General features: G+C 31.0%; 2 protein-coding genes across 2 annotated transcripts in view; one reads left to right on the top strand and one right to left on the bottom strand.

The window, feature by feature from the left end:
* The window catches only part of Crtc (CREB-regulated transcription coactivator), a 20,782-nt gene extending 8,442 nt beyond the window's left edge, over positions 1 to 12,340 (bottom strand). Inside the window, exons 1-3 of the mRNA XM_011504838.1 lie at positions 11,990 to 12,340; positions 9,217 to 9,486; positions 77 to 368 (exon numbers count right to left, since the gene is read on the bottom strand). Of these exons, the coding sequence (XP_011503140.1) occupies positions 77 to 368; positions 9,217 to 9,486; positions 11,990 to 12,103 (676 nt within the window). The 5' untranslated portion in view covers positions 12,104 to 12,340. The remainder of the gene's footprint in view (positions 1 to 76; positions 369 to 9,216; positions 9,487 to 11,989) is intronic.
* Positions 12,341 to 13,966: 1,626 nt separating this feature from the next.
* Marf1 (meiosis regulator and mRNA stability factor 1-like protein) lies at positions 13,967 to 25,126 on the top strand. Its single transcript, XM_011504940.1, has 23 exons — positions 13,967 to 14,605; positions 14,677 to 15,105; positions 15,181 to 15,347; positions 15,836 to 15,933; positions 16,145 to 16,334; positions 16,571 to 16,724; positions 16,822 to 16,972; positions 17,055 to 17,134; positions 17,213 to 17,347; positions 17,421 to 17,573; positions 17,653 to 18,048; positions 21,647 to 21,825; positions 21,905 to 22,077; positions 22,165 to 22,376; positions 22,446 to 22,596; positions 22,670 to 22,848; positions 22,908 to 23,303; positions 23,381 to 23,584; positions 23,656 to 23,926; positions 24,047 to 24,348; positions 24,450 to 24,545; positions 24,625 to 24,979; positions 25,068 to 25,126. Exons 1-23 carry the CDS (start codon positions 14,288 to 14,290, stop codon positions 25,124 to 25,126), a joined length of 4,848 nt encoding a protein of 1,615 aa, XP_011503242.1. The 5' UTR covers positions 13,967 to 14,287.
* Positions 25,127 to 26,258: the final 1,132 nt, after the last annotated feature.

The following is a 26,258-nucleotide window of genomic DNA, read 5'->3' as shown; positions in this document are numbered from 1 at the left end:
CCGCAGTTCTGACTATAACTTTCGGAGAAGCTAAAGACTCCCTCCCTTCCCAGCCAACTTCGACTACTCAACGCACCTCGTCGATGAGCGATAGAGGAGCCAGACTGACAAGCCTCGTTGGCGCTCTGATGTAAAGCTGAATCCGAGTTAGTTCGCCTCCAAGTCTCCGGTAGTGGGGGCGAAAGATAGGGTACGCCACTGTAGGGTGATGTGTCGTGGCGCTTTTCGATGGGTCGGGAGCGCATCGGGCCCACACCCATGCTGCGGCTGCGTTCCTGGGGGATCCCGGAGTTGCCACCGGATCCCGGCCCAACCTGCTGATATGCACTTTGATTATGTTGCATCTCTTCTAAGGTGTTCAGGGCAGTCTGCAGACAAGTCAAAAGATTTGCTTTAGTGCCTTAGTTAGCTAATATATTCAATTAAATTTTATTATTACAGGACATTACATTGCAATATCAATTTCTGTGATATATATATTCAATGATACATTGACCAATTGTATTTTTTAAATTAAATAAATCATAATCACAGTTTAATATATTTTGTGCTTTAAAACAAATGAATTAGCGTTAATATAAATTAATTTTTCTTTCGAATTTTGTAATTTGATAAACTTCGAATTATTCGTTTATATGTTTTAAATTCTACATTTTCTATTAAATAATATAGCTTGTTCATTATTTTATCAGTTATTTATATTTTTATAACTTCATTTATAGTAATCAACTGCCGATAATTGCAATATTATTACGCTTTTATAGCAGAATAAAATATTTTTATATGTGATAACATCTATTTTTCTACCACAAATTTTTATATCTAATAATACTTTAGAATTGGATTCTTTAATATCATATTTTCATATTCAAGAAAAATCCAATAATAAAACTAATAATTTTTATAACATAATATATAAACAGAAATGGATTTGCCTATTTTTCTTATGCAATATTTGATTTGACAAAATTATGTCTTTCTTAGCTCTAAAGCATGTAATATAAATATTATTTTTTATTATTTTTTATAATTATTTGCTAGTCTGTTATATAACAATAAGGCATTATTAAGGAAAATTTATAGAACCTTAATTTTTAATTACTTGCAAAACATCTCAGACAAGAAAAATTTATATATCATGCATAAAATTATCTTCTCACTTACTTTTACTTACTTACTATGCTGTATTATTGTAGATCAAAGACAAATTTAATTATATATTAATTTCATAGGATATGTAATAAACATTAAATGCAATAAATTATAAAAGTAGACACATGTATCCATAGTAAATTTAAATAAATAAATAAATATATATATACTAAAATTTAAAAAAAAATAACATAAAAAGAAGACAAATCTTTAGATAATTCATTCTCTACTATTGAGAAATATAGTTTTAATAATTTTATGAAAATTTGTTACTAAAATCTCGAACTGAAAAAAGCTCTTGTAATATAATAATAGCACAACAATAAAGAAATATCCAAGGTGGACTTACAGTAATAGACATACATGTATAGACAAACATATTTCGTTAAAATTGTTGCATTTTAATTAAAGGGGTAATTGAGAGCCGTTGCTGCCCTAATCTTCTGCTTACTTTCCACGCACGCGTCATCATACAGATGCAGTTACATTCAAATACAATGCATCTGTTTGGTTCCCAATTGAAAAATCAGCAGCATTTAATTCTTTGTGATAATATACTGCTCGAAAATTTACTTAATATTAGGTAGGATAGATAAAATGTTATGATCATGGAAAGGCCCGAGCTAATACGGAATCAACTGCAAATTTTCTCTGTTCTATGTAAAATGAAATGTAACATAGCTGTTTTTAAGCTTAATAAAATTACTCAGATGTTAATTGTAAAATTTTTATTACTTATTTGTTTTTAACTCTTCTTCGTGTTACACATAGATTTAATTGTAAGTGTATTAAATATTTAAACAAAAATTTTCACTGAATAATTTTAAAACATTTATTATTTGAATTTAACGTATTAATTCAACAACAAAGTCACGCGGTCATACTTATGACATTTTTATATAATGATAGATTCAACGCAATTTTTGTCATCATAATCAAATCATCACATTCCCAAAAAAAAAAAATTTATTATTAAAATATTTCTTTAATTATATTTCTGTATTTAATTATATAATATTTGTTTAATTTCACGGTTAGACTATTGATTAAAATTACTCACTGAATTAGTTAAATAATTTTAATTATTTTTTCTTATTATGAAGATATAAATTTAGCCTCGAACAAATAGTAGAAAATGTGCGTTCTTTTAAAGTATTTTTCAATTGCTAATTTTTTTTTCAATTCGCAAAAGGGCAATCGTAAACCAGACTCAATAAGCTAAGTCTACGTGATAAAACTATAGTTATGAAAACATGTGTTTTAATTATTCGATCAAAAGAAACGATGATCAATGTTACTTTAACTAAAAGTGATTATTTGGCTGCGATGCATCAATAGGAAACAATACATGGAAAACGTGCCTCAAAAATGTAAACGTAAAATTATTATGTCCATTCTTCTTCTTTTTTTTAGATAGCATCAAGAAAGCTCTAAATTTGAACGAGTAGTTTATAATTTGTGTATAAAGGTATTTTTCATGGTGAAAAGATGTTTAGTCGTTAAAAAAAATAAGAGCATAATTTCAAACATGTTGTAAATGAATATATTGTACAACTTATACGAGTATTATTGAATATCAGAGTGAAAAGAACTGCTCTAAATACATTTACTTAAGAAATGGAAGAACAATAGTCTTAAAATAAGAGAAAGAGGGTAAGTTGTCAAGAATATCGGACAGAATTTTCTCGTTTATTACGGGAATATGTATATATTTTGTTTTTGTACAAGTGCGTTTATACAATACTAGATTAAAGAAGTGTTGATAACTTATAAATTTTTATGGAAATTGATGAAGATTTTGTTGAACTCGATTTGCCTTATTTCTTTTTCTTTTCAATGCTCATCATTTCTAAAATTGCTTATGGACATTTTTTTGTTATGGACATTTTTATAAATTACCTTGTTGCATTCATACAAATGTTTACAATGACAATTGCACATAATTAAAATGTTCAAATTAAATCTAGGAACATATGAATTAAGTTAAATTATACATTTTTAAAATAAAAAATTTAACATAAATTGATCTTGATAAAAATTTTATGCGAGAATTTTTTTTTTCTCTACTATTATACCTTCATCGAGTAAATCTGCCAAATTATTCATCGTTGTTCGACTTAAAATTATCAACACATAAATAAATGGCTTATAAATGTAGTATTTTCTCAATATTCAGATTTTCCAGTATATTTTGCATAATAATATATTAATATACTATCCGGACGTAACTTTTACAAATTGCCTTAGCATGCACTATTCGTATAAGAAGTACAAACATTCGTTTATTAATAAGAAAATTAATACATATTTTATTAAGGTACAGACTTTTTTTACTTATAATATCCACATTGCCAATATGACAAATGTCAATATTGTTAAAATCCAAAGTTTGTAGCAAATAGGGAAAAACTTGCACGAAATATATCACTGGAAACGAGAAGACAGAATGCTTGGAAAACATGGGAAAAGCAGGAAATTATAGTGCAAATTCAAGACGTAAGGCTATTAGCAATAGTGCGAGTAACGCAGAGTATGAAGTAACGTCGACGATTTTTGCACGACTGCCTCGATGAATCAAAAGCAATAAACAAGATTTGCAATGACTAGGAGGAAAATTGAATACGGAGTTTCTTCTAGATGCTTCGAATACCCATGTGTGCCGCACAGTATTTGAGATTTAGTACTCAACTTTCCTTGAAGTAGTTTTCAATACAATTGCTCTCGATTTACTAGGTAGCTTAGTGATCAATACTAATCTATATCTGCGTACACAGTGCAGAATTCTATATTTACTTTAAGATAAATTACATATTTGTGAAAATCATAAGTAAACATAGTGTAATATGTAATTGGAATAACTTCTGTAACAAATGTTTATAATAATTTATAAATGGTCGATAATAAACATTGAATAATGCCTATGTATTCAAAGACAGTACGTAATAGAAAATCTGACGATGTTACATGCTGATATATTATTTCGACATCGCATTAATCATAGACGAGGATGGTTAAGATTTTTCAAAAATGCGAGCATCGCGAAACGTAAATGCGCTCGATCGTCATGTAGTCAATTACGAAATCTTAAGTTGTGACGAATACGAAGAGTGATTCGATCAAATCTAAAAAAAAAAAAATAGAAAAAAAACGGTGGCCTAACTTTCTAGCTTATAAAAACATGTGTAATATAAAATCAAGTCGATATATCAGAAATCTCCAAATCCGTTAGCGAACGCACATTTCAATACACGCTTTATAATATTTTTGTGTTGCGTGCGATCGGTCACGAGAAAGACGAAATGAACTATAAGAGAAAGACAAAGCCAAGAGGAGCATACTCACGCACGAATGCACCCACGTGCACAAGGAAAAAAAAAAGAGAGAGAGAGAGAGAGAGAGAGAGAGATGTACACACGCGTATATAGTATTCTCTGCCCCTCTTGCTCAGCAACGCAAATGATCAATACTCCCGCGATTACACACTGATTGCTACCTATGTGCTTGCGCACCTTGTTGCTATTGTAAGACGCGATCGGCATTATTATTTTTCTCCACTGGAAACAGGGAGCTCTCAATCGATTGTTCCTTTTTTCCACTCGTAATTCGTTACTTTGCAGAAAATTCGATTTTAACCCAGTAAGGATGCCCTATTATATACAAAAAAGTTTTCGAAGAAAATGTTCTGGGCGTTTTTTACAAACACCTTGCTTATATCTAAATTTTCTTTTTTTTCTTTTATAAAATGAAGAGAAAACTCCACTGCCCGTTTATTGTTAAAGACTCGAGCTAATTTGCTTAATATTATTAATGATAATATTGTTAAATCTTTTTTCAATTCCCACTAATATAAAGGCAACATTTAAAACAAATTTATAGAATACTTGATCATTCATTATTATTCAATATGTTTTGAATACAAAATGGCGCTTATTTAATATAGTGATGATTTTGGAACGTAGGGCGAGCAAATGTACTTGGTATATTTTGGATAGATAGCTCGCTGAGAAGGATTGTCTATGTAAAGTAGTTTGTGCATTATTGATCGCATAAACAGCCAACTTTGTTCATCAATGTCTGAAATAATTAAGGTATCGAAAAGATATGGTGTCGAACAAGTAACTGTACATGAGCGAGAAATAATGTTGATCAATAAATCAACGACTAGAAGATAAAATGGAGGGTAAACAAAGAAAAAGCTTATACATCCTGAATGATCGATCCTATTAGGAATTCTTACAGTTCTTTCTAATACCGCACACTTTTCCCATTTCCCGCTCTAACTTTTATCGCACGATTTCGAAAAAATATGTGTCCGCGCATGCGTTCGCGTAAGATTCGATCTATACAATCGCCGAACAGCACTAATGCGACCTTGGCCTTTTCAAGTCACACAATTTATAAAGTGCTCGCTACTTTCATTATCATTGTTATGTGCATTTGAAATCAAATCGTAACCATGCATATATACACGAATCATATTTCGTGTGCATACCTTATCGAGACCTTACGTCGTTTTGAATTCTATATTCCTTGTTATTCTCATTGGCGGACTTAAACCTCTCAGATTCGGTCCTTATTCTTTGCCATTTTATTCTAATTCACGATTCCTTCGTTATAATTAATGTGGTAAGCCGTGCAATTCTAAATGTCGTAGTTGTAATTGTTGCTAAATTTGTCATTACATTATGACTGTACAAAATTTTATAGGTAACTTAGTCGCTTACAATAATTTTCTTCAGTGATTTTCGTAAATTGTGATTCATGCGTACTTATAAGCGAGAATGAAAAAAGTGATAAGTTGGATGTATTATTAAACAGTTATTAGTTTTTGTACTGTGACTTATGAAATAGTAAACGTACGTATATTATTGTGTTTATAACATAAGAATATAAGAAGCCATCAAATGGAATAACAAAATACAAAATAAATTTTTTTTCATTCGCATAAATAAGAATATATGGAAATTATTACTTTTTAAATTAAAAGCAATAGTTTAGTTAAGATAAATTAGCAAAAGAGTCGCGAGCTAGCATATATTAATATCTTTTCACCGCGACACGTTGGCCTGTAATATAGCAGAAAAAATACAAGGAAATATTATCAATATTCGTAAATTTCAGGAAAATTGAGCTTTTCATTCATATTCTCATGACCAGTATAATCAACAAGTTTCTGAACCTGCGAAGTAAAAGATACAAAAAGTCATACACAAACGTGTCAGTAATCACTTTCTCGAAGATCGAACGTATAGAAAAGCTCTATGTCGTTAAGTTCATTGTCTTATTAACAATGTAATTCGATATAATCGATAATAAAAGTCGGGCGAGTTAGTGGTATTTATGGGAGGGGGGATATCTACTTTATCCAATTGCAATTATTATGTATGTAAAGCATATAGACCCTACATAGCGTATAAAAGCTTCAATATAGGTCTTTTCCACGACTGAAAATAGTATCCTGACAGGTAAGTCCCGCGCTTTTCCGCGTTGCGCAACGCGGATGCGCGAGCCTAGTAATTTCGGCAGGCATCCGGCGATTACGGAGCATTCGATAATGCGACGCCCACATCATTTTTAACTACACGTATAAATGCTAGGCCGCAGCACTCAAACGACAGCCACAAGTTACAATCGCGACGTGAGTGAATATGATCAGCAGCTGCTGCGTACTTGTCTTCCTCAGCTGCTTTGTGCAGTTGTTATTACTACCTCATGCAGATGCTGCGGTGAGAGAACGAGACTTATGAGATGATAATAAAATGGTAATGGTCGACCTGTCCATCAATTTACACCCTTGTGTGTTTTTTGTCTGTTCACAGCCCGACTGGATCACCCCTGAAATGTTTGAGATGGTAAAAGCAGACAAAATGCGTTGTATGGCCGAGCACGGAACGACCGAAGGTAAGTAGTCTCGAGATTGGGTTGAAAGTTTCTCACTAAGATAATGGTCCTGAATTTACAGACATGATAGACGAGCTGAATTTAGGTAAGCTTAAAGACGACCGGGCCATTACCTGCTACGTGTTCTGCTTATTTGAATCTTTCGGTTTGGTGAGTAATCCAATAATACTGAGCCGCAATATAGGCAAATCCTTCAAGAGAACATTAAGTCTTACGTCCAACAGGTGGATGAGGATGCGAATTTAGAGATAGAAATGTTTATGGGATTTCTTCCGAAACATCTTCAATCCGCCATTCTTGAGGCGTTGACCGCTTGTGGAAATGAGCAGGGTAGCGACGTTTGCAACAGAATGTTCAATATGGGTAAATGCGTGTATAGTAAGCATCCCGAAGTGAGTATCCATTTTCTTTTAACGAATTTTTTTCCTACGAAAATTTCACCAATGTAACTCTCATTCATGCTCCATAGCTCTGGTTCGTATTGTAAAATACTGTAACGGTAGATCTAGAAGGATGGTACACGAGTAACACATGCTAGTAAGCATCGCTTTTGTGAGAATAAGAAATAAGAACGACGAGAACAGCAGCAACAGTAGCATCAACAACAACAACAACTACGACGACAATAGAATAGAACAATAGACAAATAATAGAAATAATAGCAATAATACGAAGACAACGTAGAAAAGTATGAAAATGATGAAAAACAATAAGATTAAGAATAATCATAATTATAATTATAATAATAACAATAACAAGTTAAAGTTATGTGTATTTCAAAAGCAATAAAATGGTTACGACAAACTTTTACATGGCCAGTAAAAAAAATTGAGACAAATTTCTTGTGTTATTGTTACATCACTTTAATAACGAATTTAGACGAGTGTGTTCTTAACGCAAAATAAGCCTGCTAAGCATTATCTACGTAATTAGGCAAATGCAAATTTAAGAAAGCGAAATGCCAATTTGACAAATAAAATAAAATAAAGCTGCAGTGACTGAGCTTATTTGAAGCCTCGTTGGGATCGAAGTAAAATTTTTTTACTCTAAATCGTGCTTTCCGTATGAATCACAGCAAAAAATCATAACAATAAAGGAATTTGTGAATAAATTAACTTCTTCTTAATAATACTTTAATCAGAATTTATTGGCTTGTATAATAATGTACCAATAACAAGAACTCAATAATGACATAATTCTTCGCTAAATTTTAATGAATTAAATAAGAGTAATAGAGATAATATTTTCCCATAACGATATGCTCATTTTGAATATAAATAAAATAAAAAACGATGCAATGACAAATACTTATGGAGTATGTATTAGATTAATATAAAAATAATATCTTTATATTAATGGTATAATAAATTTGATTTAAAAAAAAAAAAAAAAAAAAAAAAAAAAAATATTTAAATATTTGAAATTAATTGAAGATACGCATTTACTAATTTTAAAGAATATTAACAAAATTATATAATACGTTATCTCGTATTAATATTGGACCGAACGATTAGTTTCATATTAATTTTACAATTAAAGTGGTTTTATTTTAGAATTAAGTTAACTTCTTCAGATACATTGAAGAAATGTAAAGTGATTCTACCGATGCACGATTTAAAAAAGTTCAATTGATTTAAAGTGGAGTCGAATCCAAAGATAAATAACCTACGACAAATTCAATTTTCTTAATTTTTGTTTATTTTGCGTAAAAATTTTGTATTTACATTTATTCGTTTTACTACCAGTGCAAATAATTTTAATGCAAATTAAAACTATAATGACAACATTAAGAAAAATAAAAAAATTTAACGAATATTTTAACAGGATAATTGTTATAATATTTATAGCCTTGCTTATGAAGAAGAAAGTAACTATCTAAATACAACTATCAAGTTTTGTCCTTTCAATAAAAGACATAGACATTAATAAAGAAAAGAAAAAAAAACAAGGTAGTGAAAAAGGCATACACAGGAGTTTACTGTATCGTGCGATAGCACAATAAAGCAACGAACTGTTGAGAAGTTTGTAGCAACATCAAGACAAAATAAAATGAGCAAAAAAATAAATAAATAAATCAATCAAATACACTAGATGACAAGAATCAAATTTAAGAAACAAGAAAAAAAACAAAGGAGAGGGTTATGATCAGCGTCGATCCAGTACCTTGAAGTCGATCGAATGTATGGCGGCAATCTGGCCGACGACGACGGATTCCTCGCCACACTGAGAAGCCGCGTTCTTTTCGGCGTTGACGTTGGGCAGGGAGCCGCCGGCCTTGAACTGGTGGCTTAGGCTAATGTGCAGGTGCTTTCCGCTAGACTGAGGCGGACTCGCGCCTGCACTTTTCACGGTCAGAGGTCTGCCTGGGGCCTCGGGTCCACCACCTCCAACCCCCGTCGGGCTGGCACCCACAGAACTGCTCGCCGACGCCGCCTTTCAATCCCATTAAACTTATTGTCAAAGAAAACTCTCGCGTTCCTATCGATAATGCGAGAACTCGCGAGCCAATCAGGCAGCGGATCTCGCAAAATTCAGCCGCTATACTTTTCAAAGCTCACCTATATTTCAAGGCGTTACGTCGAGGCTGCAACCCTCGTGATCTGTAACCCTTTTTTTCCTTCAAAAGCAATCGTCTTTTACCCTTCCTCTTTTCCCGCGCTCCATCAAGTGTGTTTCGTTTAGGATAATGTTTTGATACTCAGCCTTTACGTAAATTCGATCGAGTAAATTTTCAAAATTGGGAGGTAAGCAATAAAATATAAAACTTTTTTTCTCTAAAAGCCGTTATAGCTACTAGTCATATAACTGTACAATATTTACATTACGCAATTAAGTTTCATTTACAAGCACATTTAATTTCGACCTCAAATATATATATATATGCAGAACATTTACATTACACTTAAATTTCAATGTGAATTTTTCTCATAACAATCACTAGTTACTGCTCTTATCGGAAATATTTGAATTTTATTCTATTTAGTTTTATACAATTTTATATTTACTGTTACGATTAAATATAATCATGTTTTGACACTCAGCGAACAAAAATTAACAATAAATATCAACTTTCAGCTTTATTACTTTTACTAAAATCTATAAAAATATATTTTAAAATTTTTTGTCGGCGTTTAAATGTATTCGTGTGTTATTAAATTAATATTAATGAAAGCTTTTAAATGAAATTTTCTTACTCGGCATTATCGATGTACTTTAATTTTTCTAAGTCTTTTTTACTAACAGTTCCTCACAATCTATGTTATAATATATTCCCTACTTAATTTATGTAACATTAAACTGATATGGTTGCGTGCTTATTTGTTTAGTTGTATTTTGTACATAAATGTGTATATTTTATATAGCCCGACGACACAAAAATCAATAGTTATTTCGTATGTCAATAAAGTATGAATAATATAATCGTGTTAGAAAATCGCATAGTCGGCATGATATTTTGTCAAATTGATTAAATTCAATGAAAATTCAATAATAGCGCTATTTGACATTTGCTTTTTTATAAAAATGTTCTTTCAATGACGAGTGAAAATTTATACATCCAATATGAGAAAAAAACTTATTTTGGTCTCTTCGACCTATGTAAACCATTCTTCAATAACATGGTAATTTTGGACCAGTGTGAATAATCAAAGCAGTGTAGATGTGTAAACAGTGAAGTGGATATCAAGATCAAATATGATTATGGTGTATCAGAAAAATACATGTAAAGTGGAGAAATAATCGTAATGTTATATCGGTGTGCACGATTGGATACCTAAAGTGAAAATTGTTGGATTATATATGGGATGATGAGAAAGTTACGGATGGGGGATGTGAGGTGCACACGGTAGAGGGTCAATCGTACATCCAATGTGGAGATAGAAATGGAAATAGAAATGAAAATGGAGATAGAGACAGAGATAGGGCTAGAGATAGGTCTCAAAATAGGGCTAGATTTAGGGTTAGAGATAGGGCTAGAGATGGATAGAATTTGAGGCAGAAAGTGAGGATGGACGAAGAGAGCGTGGGAAGGGACGGGGGAGTGACTGAGTGAAAGAGAGGTGGAAATATGCAGAAATAGGAAAAACTAGCACTTGACTTTTCGTTGCATACAATTTGTTTTCCGATTTAGCGGCTCATAGTTCTAATAATGACAGAAAAACGTGCGGATGGCAAGAACTAATCATCTCGGAGGGTTTTGTTTATGTTTTGTAATGAGAAAGCATTACGTTACTTTTGGCGTCTGCAGGTAAAAGTATGAGATATATAGATAGATAGTCAGATAGATAAAGATACTAGGAGCGGTAAGCGGAAGAGGAAAAATGAGGAGAAGAGTAGTGGAGTCGAAAGAGACACTTGAGTAGACGGAAGCTCAGTCCGACTGTAAATAAATATGAGCGCTGACGGAAACGACCTGCACATACGTATACGCGTGCACATATGCGTGCAATATAAAATAGTAATACACAAGAAGAAAATCGGAGCGCATGGGAATCTTGACGGAGAACACGCAATTACGTGTACTTCGAGATAGTGTATGCGAAACAGATAGAGATAGATAAATAGATACATAAATAAAGAGGGCTGAGGAGAAGGGGGGACGGAGTGAGAAATAGCAACTGGGGAAGAAATACAGAACCTACACTAATGCAGAGGTGACGATAAGGCAAGTAAGAGTTGAAGGGGGCGGTAGAAGGTGGGATGTAAGGGCGATGGGAGTGGGAAGGGAAGTCTAAGGCGAACAGAATTAAGGAATGAAGTCCGCATACGGGAAAATATACACAGAGCGAAAAAAGAGAGAGAGGGAGAGCGAGTGAGTGAGTGACTGAGCGAGCGAGCGAGCGAGCGAGCGAGAGAGAGAGAGAGAGAGAGAGAGATAGCGTGCGCGTGTGTCTGTGTCAGTAGATCAGGGATGGGGGGATAGATTAAAAAAACTCACCCTGCTAGTGACATCGGAAACTTCCTTCATAATCTGCTCGAACCTCGCCGTTTCTTCGGCTTGCTTCTGATTTAGTAAAGCGATCTTCTCACTGAATTTCCGGGGATTCGCCATGATGATGGCTGTTGCTGCAGCTGCTGCTGCTGCTGCTGCTGCTTCTGGTGCTCGATCGCGTGCGCCGCCGCGAAGGCGCGCCAATAGGCCCCGGCGGTGCGCGGGCAAGTCCCGGCCGCCGCCGCCGCCGCCACTGCTGCACCAGCACCAGCACCACTGCCCCCGTAAACCGAGGACGGGCAGCAGGTACAGCGGTGGCAATCTTTCTCGTCTTCGTAGCTCGCCCTTGGTACTACTGCTCCTACGCCTCGGTTCGTGGTCGCACGTCGCACTACGACCTCGCACTCACGCCGTTGCCCCGTTGACGCTACTTCCTCGCTGCTCGCGATCGTGGGCCACAGCTCGCGGCACTCGATTTTTCTCCGCATCAGCGCACGTTCGCTCACTTCCCTACGGTTCTATCTATCCACGGCGCGCTCCCTCCCGCTCAGTCGCCAGCAGCGCCCTCTAAAGGACGAGCAATGTAGGTCCCCACCGACGGCGGTCGCGCACCTATGCGAGTCCGCGCGTACGACTCAACGATAACAGTGGAGGAGGATCGAGGATCAGCGATGCCGATGGATAAGTGTGTTTTCGAGGCGCGGCGCGTCGCTCCGAACCTATGTTTTTCAGCCGTCGACGGTGGTAACTATTGCTACTGCTATTTTGCTGCTCGGCCACTGGCTTACGACACCTCGTCGTCGTCGTCGTCGTTGTCGACTTAGAATCGCGCGCGACCGCAAATACAAACACATGCTAAGAGCGCCTGCAGCGAGCAGCTTACTACTGGGACATACATCATAACAACAAAATACTCGACCCTCGAGTTTCCTCTCGTGCGCGCGCACTGCCCCTGCATTCCTCCGTCGACTTGTGTATCCAACTCGTTTGCATCGTATAGCCCACGAACTCTGCTGCATAGAAGGGAAATTGATCGCGTAATGAACGTTTTTTGGTAACTTTTAAGCTAGAAATGAAAGCCGGGGGTCGTAGGTAGATTTGGTACAATGTTTTCTGCAGTTATAAGTGTGTACAACTAAAGGTCCTGCCTCTCGATTTTCGATATTTCTGGCCTTATTTATATCTTTAATATCTAAATATTTGCCGATGAGCCTTAGATATTACGTTTTAATTAATTTATTTACTTTTTTTTTTTAATCTGCATTGCCTTACCATTAATCCATTGAATCGTAGTCCTGAAACTTTAATTTATTTCCTTCCACTTCTGCCCCCTTGATTTTCAGATTTAAATTTAAAAAAATCTATCTCTCAGTCCTTTACGCATAAAATCATTCGATATTCATGATAAAAAGATTCAATTTTGAATACTATGCGGGTACAATGACAGTGCGAAAACGTATTTTTCCATAATAATTACCTTAAACATTAAAACATGAGATTCGAATATAAAGTAGCGGTCCTATAAATCTTTTGGTTTAAAGCTCATTTTCTGTATAAAGGTTTGCTCATAAATATGGCAAACGTATAGTAGAGTAAAAAAAATTTTCTGATTACGTGAGAATGCGACTTGACCGATCGAGTTTCAAAAACTTCTTTCCCTTAGCGTCACATTCTGCAACTCTACCTACCTGCATCTTCGTCCTACCATTCATTACTAATTTTTAATTGTGATGCGCACAATATACACGCATGCGCTCCACATACACGCACACATGTACGCGCTCGCACTCGCATACATAAATGACTTGCTTCATATGCATTTTTGGTTATCTACTCTGTACTTCGTTCTTGTTTTTTGCATTATCAAGTCATTATTTTGACGTTTAACAACTAACTTCTTAAACGAATTATACTATTCTTTTTTAAATTGGCCTTTATGTAACGTATATTATTATTAAATATTTTTATCCTTTATGTGTTTTAAAATTCGTGTTTTGATTACCGATATTCTCATCGAGTTGGGCGCTGGAATGCTAGGTTAGAATGATTAAGCATATCAACAATAGGTGTTATTTTTATGAAGACGTGCATATAAAGTGTAAAATATTCATTTTGCCTAAAGATAAAAAATTCGGGTTTATAAAATATAATGAATGATTGCTTACACTAGCTTGTGTATTGATAGACTAATGGGTAACGATCGTATAGGCAATCGTGGTATCGACACTTTCTCCATGAAAGAAGTAATTCCCACTATACGCGAGCATCCTCAATACTTACTCGATAAAGATCAATAATATCGAAATGAAGAAACTCAATGAGAAATTCAAGGGCGTTCTCACGCCAGTACCGTACGTATCCTCCTGCTCCCACCAGATTCAAGATGTAGTAGAGGCCATGTCCTCTACAAGATTCAATCAGGACTGCGAGGATGCAAATTCAGACGAACCAAACATTCAACCTGTACAAATCTATGGAACGAATCTTACAGATGACAGACCCACTCGATTGCATCAAAATGATCCAGCTGTTGTGGCAGCAGCCGCAGCAGCTGCTGCTGTCAAGTTTCGATCAAACTATTTACCACCCATTGGAGTATTTTGGGACATTGAAAACTGTCAGGTAGAACAATTTTTATAGAAGTTTTCTTTCACAGTTTGCTTCTTCATTATTTTAATGGCTTATATTATTAGGTTCCAAAAGGTCGCTCTGCAATAGCTGTAACCAGAGTTATTAGAGATACATTTTTCAATGGATATAAAGAAGCAGAATTCATGGTTGTCTGTGATATACAAAAAGAAAATAAACAAATAATACAAGAATTAAATGACGCGCAAGTAGATTTGATACATGTATCAGCCACTTGTAAGAATGCTGCGGATGAAAAACTTAAACAATCCATTAGGCGTTTTGTTGACATACATGGCAGCTCAGCTGCAATTATATTAATATCAGGAGACATCAATTTTGCTGCTGATTTGAGTGATTTACGACATCGTAAGAAGATTCATATAATTTTATTGCACAACAAACGTACTTCTGATGCGTTAATACTGTGTGCAGATGAGCACTATGACTTTATGCAACTTTTACAAAGTTTACCATCCAGAATACCATCGAAAGTCAGTGTTATCTAGTGAAATTATGTATACAATAAGAAAAAGGTAAACAGGTATAATGTTTAAAAAATCTTTTAGGTTGTAGAATCCTATGATCTTCTTGTCCGTAATCTTCCTAATAATAAGGAATTGTGCGATATCAAACGACGACTGCACCTACTATCAAACAATTGTGGTGGCCGAGTGGTGCACATTCGGCCTAATGTTGCAATTATGAGATTTAGTTCAAAAGAATCAGTCCACAGGTAAACGAAAGATATGCTTATATACGAGAAAGAGGGCGCAAATCGTGAAATTTCCCGCGAAATTGTGAAACAATGCGGAAACGGCAACAGTGTACTTTCGGCTTCTACGAATTGGCAAATCAAATCTTTAGTAAGGATCTTGAAGGCAAGAATATCGACATAAATACAAAGCGGCTGTAATTTCAAGGACAAACAGCGATGTAACGGGCAACGAAACGTACAAATAAAAACGGGATAGTTACGTGGTAAAGTCGGTTTTTGTGTCTATTCAGTGCCTTATACATTAAATTTTTGTTTTCGGAGACACGTCGTTAAATTTTTAAAATTATCCGAGTCTTAAGAAATTATAAGCCGTTCGAATAATCGGATTATTAACCGTCATACCCGTAATTTAAATAAATCTATTTTAAGCTAAACAAATTTTAATTTCAAGATCATTTTTAACGATTTGATTTCTCCATTTTGCCTTTTCTTAACTTCCTGAACAGGGCAGAGAAGCGTATGCAAGGGGAACTTGTCTTTGGTTCAAAAATTATTGTGAAATATCCAAAGGAAAAAGATATAAATAGTATCTCTATAAATAAAGGTAAATGGAGAATTATAATCCCTCAAAATAATATACGTTAAATCCACCTATTGTTGACCTTGAATTGTTTGTATTTCCTTTCTTATTTTTATTTTTTATACACATTCTTAAATTCATGTATTGTCAAGTTCATATAATATAATCACGTATATTATATAAACATGTACTGTAGCATTACTTTATCAATATTAATAATATTTTATGTTTATAGGAAGTAACTGTAATTCTGAAAATAAAGCAAACGAATCTGAAACTGTAAACGAAATAACGAATGAAATGTATGGGGTAGCAAGTTCAATAGCAGGTGTTAGAAACCTGCCAGGAACTCCTCATTATCCAACAACTTCACCAGTCATGGGGAGTTATTCTAGCTGGAATGGAATGCATTGTGTTCCCCAAGGGTAATTTTTCATTATATAATTTTTACCTATATTAATATAAATTAAATTCTATTGATTATAAAATGATGATATACCGAGATTGAGTTTTTGAGTCACAAGTATATCCTTTGATATCTGTGTTGACTTGAACTATGATTAATAGAAGCTTTGATCTTATCTGAATATTTCTGTAATTTATCATAACTAAATAATAATTTACTTTCTAAAATTATCTAAATTAATTATTTTGTTTACAGAGTTTATCTTTCATCTCCAACATTCTCTAGGCCCTATCTTCCTAGTGAAAGCAGTAGATCTTACACAGAACATATTAGAAGTCAATCACCTCAAATTTGGCAAATGACAAGTGCACAACAGCAAGTACATCGATACTGGGATGATCGATGTAAGGTATGATAATAATGTTTATGGAAAAAGAGTATTTCTTTAAAAAAATTAATTAGAAGATAAAAATAAAGGTCAAGTTAGACTTATGACTATATTATAGGTTCGAGATTATGCTGCTTCTGAAACATCCACTTTTCGATCAGTAAAAGGCCCTCCAATCCATATTAGAGGTGCACCGTTTCCTCAACCAGAATGGAGTACACCTAGACCATTGTGGCCAGCAACAAATCACAATAGCTCTAATCTGAAAGGTTTACAAATAAATATTTTATATATAATTGCAGTCATTATTGAAATTATAAATATATTAATGTTTTTAATTTAATAATTTAGTATTTAATCAACATAAACGACGGAGTCCATCTCCAATGTATGCATCTCAAAATCAGGATATTAATCATTGGAATGGTCAGGTATGAATCGATGACACGTTTTATTATTTTAATTCTGTAGATATTTGTACAATATTATTTTTCATATTTGTTTTGTAGGGGCACAATGTAAATACCCGACGAAGTGACCGAACTCCGTCACCATATGATTTACCTAGTTTACCTAGCAACATACAACGAACAGATCGTATATCTCCATACAGGCAAAGTGATGCAGAAAATGAAGAAGTTGAAGTAAATATGAATATAAGTATATTAGAAATAAAATTAATGCATATTAAAATTACATTTCAATATTATTTCTTAGAATTTCTTCAATCCAATTAACAATAGAAGTAGCAATGGTATTTCCAATGGAACATGTATACCCATTGAACTTCAAGTTACAAATTTGGACCAAAATATTGATCCAAAAGATATGAAGCGAATTCTTTCTTCTGTATTTATGGAACATGTTATGGTATGATATGAATGTATAAAAGTATTAATGTTATACAAAAACTGCAATATTGATAAATAAAAGTGTAAAATTATCATAGGTATTGCAAGTATCAATTTTCATTCAATCGGACGGAAATTTTGCCGCTACCATAAAAGTTCCTTCATTAGCAGAAGCGCAATATGCAATATCTCAATTACATCGTCGTAAAGTTGGTTATAAGCGTATTGTAATTTCGTATGTTCATACCAGTGGACCAAATCCGCAAATAGTTCGATCTCAAATCGTCATGTTGCTTCAAGAAGTTCCAGGACACAAACTGCCTCTTTTTAAATTTCGTGAGATGTATGATAGCCGCTTTATGATATCAGTGAGTATTTCTGAACTGTATAAAATGAAGGATGTATGCATTATTACCGATGATTCAAATGGAAGAATGGTATCACTTAATCCTCATCATCGTAATACTCCATCACCATGTTTAAATACTACTTTGGTGAGTCATAATATATTTTATAGAAAATTTTATTTTTTGTACATTAAACGATTGAATAATTTCTTAGTATTTTTATTTAATTTTATTCATTAAAAATAAAAGCAAAAAAAATTTCATAAAAATATTGAAAATTATATTTGTTTCAAACATTTTATCCATGTTTAGGCCTTAATGATTCATTAATATGGGAGATTTTAATTCACTGAAATCACTCCATATTATATATTTATTTTTCGTAATGCAAGAACATCAATAAAATACTATTTAATAAGATTTTTTTTTATAAATTGAATTAAGTCTATAATAATCTAAGAAGTAATCAACCAATTTATAGTGAATATAATTTTTATTTTAAGTTGATATTTAAAATTTGTTATAATCATATGCTTATAACAAATAAAAGAATAAGATAATTCAATTAAAATCATTTTGTTTTTAATAATATGTTACATATATATATATATATATATATATCACTGCAATATATATATATATTTTTATATTATTATTTGTGTAATATTTAAAATTTATTGTAATTCAGTCTTATTCTATTTTATTAATCACTAAAAATTGGTCAAAATGAAAAAGTTATAATTCTTTTAGGAAATATAAATTATTAATATAAATATAAATGTTTAAGAAATTTTGATATTCTTTACTATAAATAAAAAAGACTTTTTTATAACTATTATAAACGAAGATGGCATCCAAAAAAAGTCTTAAATTTCTTTAATTGTTTAGAATAATTATTCTATAATGTATATTGTGACTACATAATTGTTAATAAATAATGCAAAATAGAAATAAAAAAATATTAATATTTCATTTCAATTAGCTGACATGAAAAATAAAAGAAGTCGAAAATTTGTAAAATACAACAAAAAATTTATATTGAATCAAAATAATAATAAAAAAGATATATGAATTTTATTTATTTGTATTATTATTTATAATATTATTTGTATAAAACATTAATCATAAAATGAAAATAATACATTATTTTCGCGTATTAATAATAATATATATATAACTACATTTGAGGAATTATAAACATCGCTGAACATTAATAAATAATTGTACAAATATATCATTTAATTTTTCTAAATAAATATTGATACAACCTAAAGTAATTTTGAACACTTATGTTGTAATTTATAGATTATTAACAAAAATTTAAGAAAATATTTTAAATATTTTAAATTTTAATTCTCTTTAAAAGTAGATTTAATGTGATGTTTAATACATCCAATATTTATAACGAAAATTTGTACATAAAATACTACCATCAATACTTTTCGTTATAATTATTAAAATTTAATTTAATCTAAATATATTTCTTGTATTTTAAATATCATGAATTAATCCACGGGTAAAAGTGATAGTAGTTACCGGCCTACCAATCAATATAGTCAACGAATATAGACGTAAGACCATATTTTCATTTATAAAACCTTCTACAGTCAATGCCATTATATTATCTTTTCTGTTTAATAATATAAATTAAACAGTACATAGTCTAAAATAACGGTCTATAATTCATCTTTAATGTATGTACTACCTGAAAAAAATAGTAAATTTGTGTATTAGAAGATATGGTTCTATAAAATAATTGGGTTGTACGTGATAACAAATTGATATTGCGGTCACACAATGATCGCACGTGTCAATGTACGTAAAAATATGTGGATATCACAATATTATACAATGTATATCCAAATAATAACAGAGTATGGAAAACATTAAGTAACACAATTTTATCGGTATTGTGTAAATAAGAAAGGTCTCTAAAAAAAAGAGACGTCTATTACTGTATTAATGTAGAATATTTAATTAATTTATATTAATTTAAATATTTCAAATAGTAATAAATATTATATTATTGAATTCATATTCTATTAATAAAATTATTCTTTTATAAGCAGATTTATTTAAATCTATAGCATAAAAATATTATTTTCAAGATACCTTATTATTCCAAAATATCTTGAGTTAATTTTATTGTTTGACAGTTTCAAAATTAAAATTATAATAACACTTCAATTATAATACACCAAATCTATTCCATTTGATTAAATAATAAAAGCATTTACTATGTGGAAACTTTAAAGTATAAAAAGAAGATTATGCATAAATATATCGTTCATATTATTTATTTTTATTTTACGCAATCTACCTTATAGCTTTAGCATAAAATATACACCACAAAATGTATTATATTACAATATTTATCATTTTAAATCCTATTTTTGAAACAACTTATTAAATAAAAAAAAAAATTTATAAAAACTTATTCAGCATAAATGCGGTTGCCTTGTTTGAATCATATTTTCAATATTTCGATATCGTAATATTTCAATAACGTAAACTAGCTTATTAATATTTCGAAAGCTATTTTTATTATATTTATAATATATACAATCTGCTATAAATTGTAATTTATTGTATGACTAAAAACTTCAATAGTCTAACATATTACAAACTAATAAATGTTTGTTTTATAGTTAACAAATATTCGAAGTAAAAAATATTTTTTAATACAAAAAATCATTTAAGAATTGATAATGAAAATTAATAGGAATGTATTGAATTACGAAAGGAAAATATAATTATTTTTAAAAATTGATTTTCTAAATTTTTTATTCATAAACATTATACTTTTAAATTGGGATAATAAGAATATTCATATTTTCAAATATTTATAAACTTTGATTAAAGTAGGACTTAATTTTATCTATAATCAATCACTTTCAAACTTGTCATGCATAACTGCTATTTAGAATATATTCGTATGTTATTAGACTTTTAGTGTGAGACTTTAAGTTTTAGTGTGTCGTCCATGATACTCATTCAATATCCAAGATAATAATTTTGGAAGAAAAACGTTGAATAAGGGTAATAAAAGTCATAGACGGAATGATAATTTTTATTAATAAATTTTAATCGTTGATATTGCTTTTAATTTAATAGGAAATAATTCGAAAACAAATTAGAACATTAAATCTATAACTAACTTCACGCATATTTAAGTCAACCATTAATTTAATCTTAGTAAGAAAGTTAATTAGAACATGTCTGTAATTGCTAATTAAGGAGTAATTTCAAAGAAAATTATTTATGGAATTGTTTGGCCATAATTATTTGTAAGAGAACAATAAAGGACCGTAATATCGTGAAATCATAATTATATTAACAAACACTATATTTGCGTTACGCGAAAAAATTAAATATTTTAATTTTAATTTTTTTTACTTTGAAGTTCAGTGAGTAAAATTAAAAAAGTATTTATTTGAATTAAACATTAATGTTCTAATATCATTCATATTTCTAATATTATTATTTCATATTTAATAATTGACATTATTCTAATAAGATTTTTAAGAATGTATGTACAATAACTTTGATATTTCAATAGTCAATATGATGAAAAATGGCCGAGTTTGAGTTGTCATTATCAGTAGGTTGAGCTATTTGTTCCCTACTGTTTTGAGTAAACATTGATTAGAATATCTTTAAGCGAGTAACACTGATTTTAGTACATTTTTCACAAATAATTAGTTATGAATTTGGTTGAGATGCAATAGAATTCTACTTTTTCTAGGATGGCCAATCCTTAGAGTTGCCCTACTGTACAATTCATGCTCAGAAACCATGGACTGATAAAGGTTGGGCAGAACAGGAAATGGCATCATTACCTGATATTAAAATATCACTGAAGGTACTTACTGAAAGAGTTCATAAACTTTTATCTACACATTCTGGTAGCTTGCCTTTACCTAGGTAAAAGGTTCATTAATTATTTAAATATCAAAATATGTATTTATTGTTTACTAATTTTTGTTACTTGATTAATTATTAGTTTTCCAAGTTGTTATGAAGCTGAATTTAATAAGCCACTGCAAGCAGATAAAAATGGGGTACCTTTGGAACATTTATTGTCCTGTTTAGCGACTGTAGAGTTAAAGCAAGGTATTAGTAGTATAAAGCACATAGTTTGGTCTGTAAATAAAAGTCATGATGAAAGTCACGAAGGTAATTTTTATATATTTAATTTTCTAGTATAGATTCCTAAATGAAAATATTATGACAAATTTCTAATCTATCTTTTGTATATTTTAGAAAATACATGTGTTAGCCCTCCATTAGCAAATCAACTAGCACTTTTTAGTCGTGAACTGGTGGATTTATTAAAAACTGCACCACATTGTCAACTGTCCTTCAATAGATTCATTCCGGCTTATCATCATCACTTTGGAAGACAGTGCAGAGTGGCAGATTATGGATTTACAAAGCTGATTGATTTGTTTGAAGTTTTAACACACACCGTACAAGTTAGTTATTACAATAGAAAAACATTTTGAAATCTCAACAAATATAATATTTTAATGTAAAATATTTAGGTAATGGGTGAGGGTAATAAAAGAGTGGTAACATTATCTCATCGTGCCCAAGTTCGTCGATTTACTTCCGACTTAATTCGGCTTTTGAAAGCACAAGCCAGTAAACAAGTAACACTTTCAGAATTTGCCAGTGTATATGCTCGAGTAATAGGTAATAATACTTTATAACAAATTACTATTATTATTGTTCCTTTATTCACATTGTATTATTATTTTGTAATAAGGTAAACCATGGAATGTTACAAATTATGGAGTATGTGAGCTCGATGACATTCTCAGTGAGGTTTCAGAGAATACTGTAGTAGTAACCAGTTGCAATAATGGTGAAGATAGAATGATTGCAATTCCTAAACGAGAACAAACTGCTGAAGAAATTAAAAGAACCAGACATTTTGCTACAGAAGTATTTGCTATTTGGAAAATATAATTAAACAAGATATTTTATTTTATTTTATTTTACAGGTTATCGAATTATTAAAACACGTACCAAACCAGAGAATGTTATTTAATAAATTTGTACCTTCGTATCATCATCATTTTGGACATCAATGTCGTGTTGCAGATTACGGCTTTACAAAACTTATTGAGTTATTTGAAGCTATACCAGATATTGTAAAAATGGAAGAGGATAATGGTGGAGAGAGAAGAATTTCCTTAACGGAAAAAGAAGGATTACGAGTTCTGAGTGAACAAATTTCTAAACTAATATTTCGTTTCGGGAACTCTACAAATGGCCAACTGAATGTTTCAAATGTAGCTCAGACTTTTCTTCAAGAATTCGGATATGCATTACGTCCAGAACTATTTGGTTGCAGTTCAATGTTGCAACTCATGGAAAAACTAGAAGGCACAATAAAAGTAACATTAAAATTATTTACATTTTTATATAAATTAAAATTTAGTTATATTGAAAATACTTAATCATCATTATACAGATTGTAAATACAAGAAATGGTGTGGCCATTGTATCAGTAGATGAAAATCAGGTTCAGTATTTAGGATTGGAATGTCGAAAGATATTAATGAATGCTCCTAACATGTGTTTGTCTTTGAATAAATTTGAAAAATATTATGAGAAATTTTATGATAAAAAGTGTAATATTGAAAAACATTTACATAGCCTAGAATCTTTTGTTCGGGTAAATATTCATACTTTAAATTTATTATAATATTTATATTTTTCTTTAATTATCTCCCATGAATCTGATAGGTTTTTTCTATGAATAAAAAGCATTTCTTGGAACTCACTGCATTACAACGTTTTGCTTGTAATGTTCAGTTTATATTGATGCATTATAATGGAAAAATGAACATGTCACTGTTTGAAGGAGCATATTTAAAGATGACTGGCTATGCTTGCGTACCTAGTGAATATGGTTATTCAACGCTTTATGCTATGCTTCGTGCTATACCATGCACAGTTACCATTAAAGATGTACGATACAAAGGAAAAGTGATTCAGTTAAATGAAAAACTTACATGTAAATATTAAAAATCTTTAATTAAATTCAATTATATATTTTTTCTATATAATATTGAAACATGTATTAATATTGTAAATTCTGTTTAAATAACTAGTAATTTTTATTTTTTATTTGCAGCTGTTGGTTTATTACCATCAACCTACTTTTCTTCAATGTCGTCTCATCATGATTCAGATTCGAGTAACGATTCCATTGAAAATTATTTTTCTAATCGAATGAAATGGGATAATAATTCTCGACAATTTTCTTGGAATGAAGACCCAAATAAATGGGAGCAAAAATCAAGCCATTGGGCCATTTCAGGGACTGATGATCCTCAGAAATGGTCTGCTTTAGAGAATAGAAGTAATAATTTATATGAAATTATTGATAAATCTGCCACAAATTTTCCATCATCTGCAAAACCAGGTTCACCAGAAGTAAGCAAATTATTTGATATTTTAGTAAAGATAGAAATAAAATTTTTAATACAACTACAAAGTATTAATTTATTACGAACAAATGTATTTTGATTATTTAGAATTCTCAGAATAAAGAAAATCACTGGCAGTCTTCTATTTGGTCAACTCCTCCTAAATTTAAGTTTAACCAAAATATGGATTCTCCAACTGTCGAGGTAAAAATTGTGTATTTAATTTAATGTACCTTATAAACAAGTTATTTAACAGAAGTACAAATTATTTAATAATATGTAGGTACCACCACTGACATTATCACCATTGAAGAAAATTACCAATACCGAAGCTTCCAATTTGATTTCACCAACTAAAAGTCTTTTGTCAGCCACTGCAAATCCTTTAAATCCTCGTATGTCACCGTTTTTCAACAATAAATATAATTCAGTAGTTGCTCCTCATCCATCCGAATTACCACTACCATCTTTACCATTTACTCCAAATAAAAATATTAATATCACACAAAGCGAAGGCAATCAGATTTCTTCAATAAATAATACAGACCTCTCAGTTTCACCTATCACATCGCAAAGTGATATAAAATCGGAATGTTATAATTCTAATAAAATTAGTAATACTACACCTAGTAAGCGCTGTGAGTATAATTCAATATTTCTTTTGCTATTTAACCTGAGAAATTAAAGTTTTATTTTTAATTTAAATAATTAAATTTATTATTTTAGCATTTTTTGGAAAGTGTCGTTTAGCAGCTCAATTCAACCAACCACCTTTAGATTCATAATATATATAGAGTTTAGAAAACATACGTAAACAGTATACTTTTTAAAATACCAGTGATAATAGTAAAATAATTGATATGCTTTTGTGGAAATACGTATATCTATTTAGTAAGTTTCTTTTATTGGTTAAAGTATCTACAGAGTAAATGAACATAATCATGATCCGAGTAGGTACTTATTTAAATTTTATGTCAAAAGTATTTATCAATGAAGTATAATATCGCAAGTTTAATCCACTATTGCAATCATTGTGTACATTATTACAAGTTCTTTTAAAAGTTCGTTTGAAACGATCTTTTCGTATATAATTTATTCAAGATCCTATATCTGGATCAGTGCAGCCTTTCCCCGTCTGTGATAAATATTTTGTACAAATGGATCATGAATTTAAATAAGCTGTTTAAATCAAGTACATCTTTTTGAATCAATTTTAGTTGTCGATTGATTTTTCTAATCATCTTTTATTAATTAAATACGAAAAAAATGCAATTTTTACGTGATTGTATTACTACTATTTTTAATATATATTTTTACGATGGTTTAGAATTGTATTAATCAAAAAAAATTATGCTACAATTGTCAGATATTTTAGTTTGTCATAGATAATTGGAAATTAAGATATAATTACGATACATTCTCCAGTATATTACAAAGAATTATTGTTAAATAACTGCGAATAAGTAAATTATTATATAATTGTTATTAAAAATAATTACCATTCTCTAGAATAAATATTTTTATTCTTGAGTAGATTAAAGAACGAATATATTATAATAAACATAATAGTGAGTTTTTAAAATTGCATAATCGTGTAGTAAAATTGATGTGTAGCATTTTATTGAAAAAGAAAGAAAGTAGTGATGACTATTGACAAGAAAAAAAGTAAAAAAGTAAATCGTATATCGTAATGTGTATTTGTGTATATACGTTAGACGAGTAGAGTCCTTGTAGTTGTCCATTATTTTTTTAAGATACAAACGTAATACTTCTTAAATAATTTAGAAAGGTCGATACAATGCCACACAGGGTTGGTTTAAATGCTTTTTAAGTATTAGTATTTTGATACTCAATTAAACTTTTTAAGATTTGAACTTTATTTAATTTTGTAATAAAAACTTATGGTTCCTTCAGTGT

Source organism: Ceratosolen solmsi, unplaced genomic scaffold, assembly GCF_000503995.2.
Source record: "Ceratosolen solmsi marchali unplaced genomic scaffold, CerSol_1.0 scaffold4, whole genome shotgun sequence".
Classification (NCBI taxonomy): Eukaryota; Metazoa; Arthropoda; class Insecta; order Hymenoptera; family Agaonidae; genus Ceratosolen; species Ceratosolen solmsi.
This window is presented reverse-complemented; position numbering and strand designations above follow the sequence as displayed.

What these genes read in the sequence shown, in the direction of transcription:
- Marf1 (XM_011504940.1), top strand. Translation starts at nt 14,288, where the DNA reads ATGAAGAAACTCAATGAGAAATTCAAGGGCGTTCTCACGCCAGTACCG. An exon ending in TATTTATGGAACATGTTATG is followed by an intron (nt 17,574 to 17,652) that starts GTATGATATGAA and finishes AAATTATCATAG; the next exon opens with GTATTGCAAGTATCAATTTT. An exon ending in GCCTAGAATCTTTTGTTCGG is followed by an intron (nt 23,585 to 23,655) that starts GTAAATATTCAT and finishes TGAATCTGATAG; the next exon opens with GTTTTTTCTATGAATAAAAA.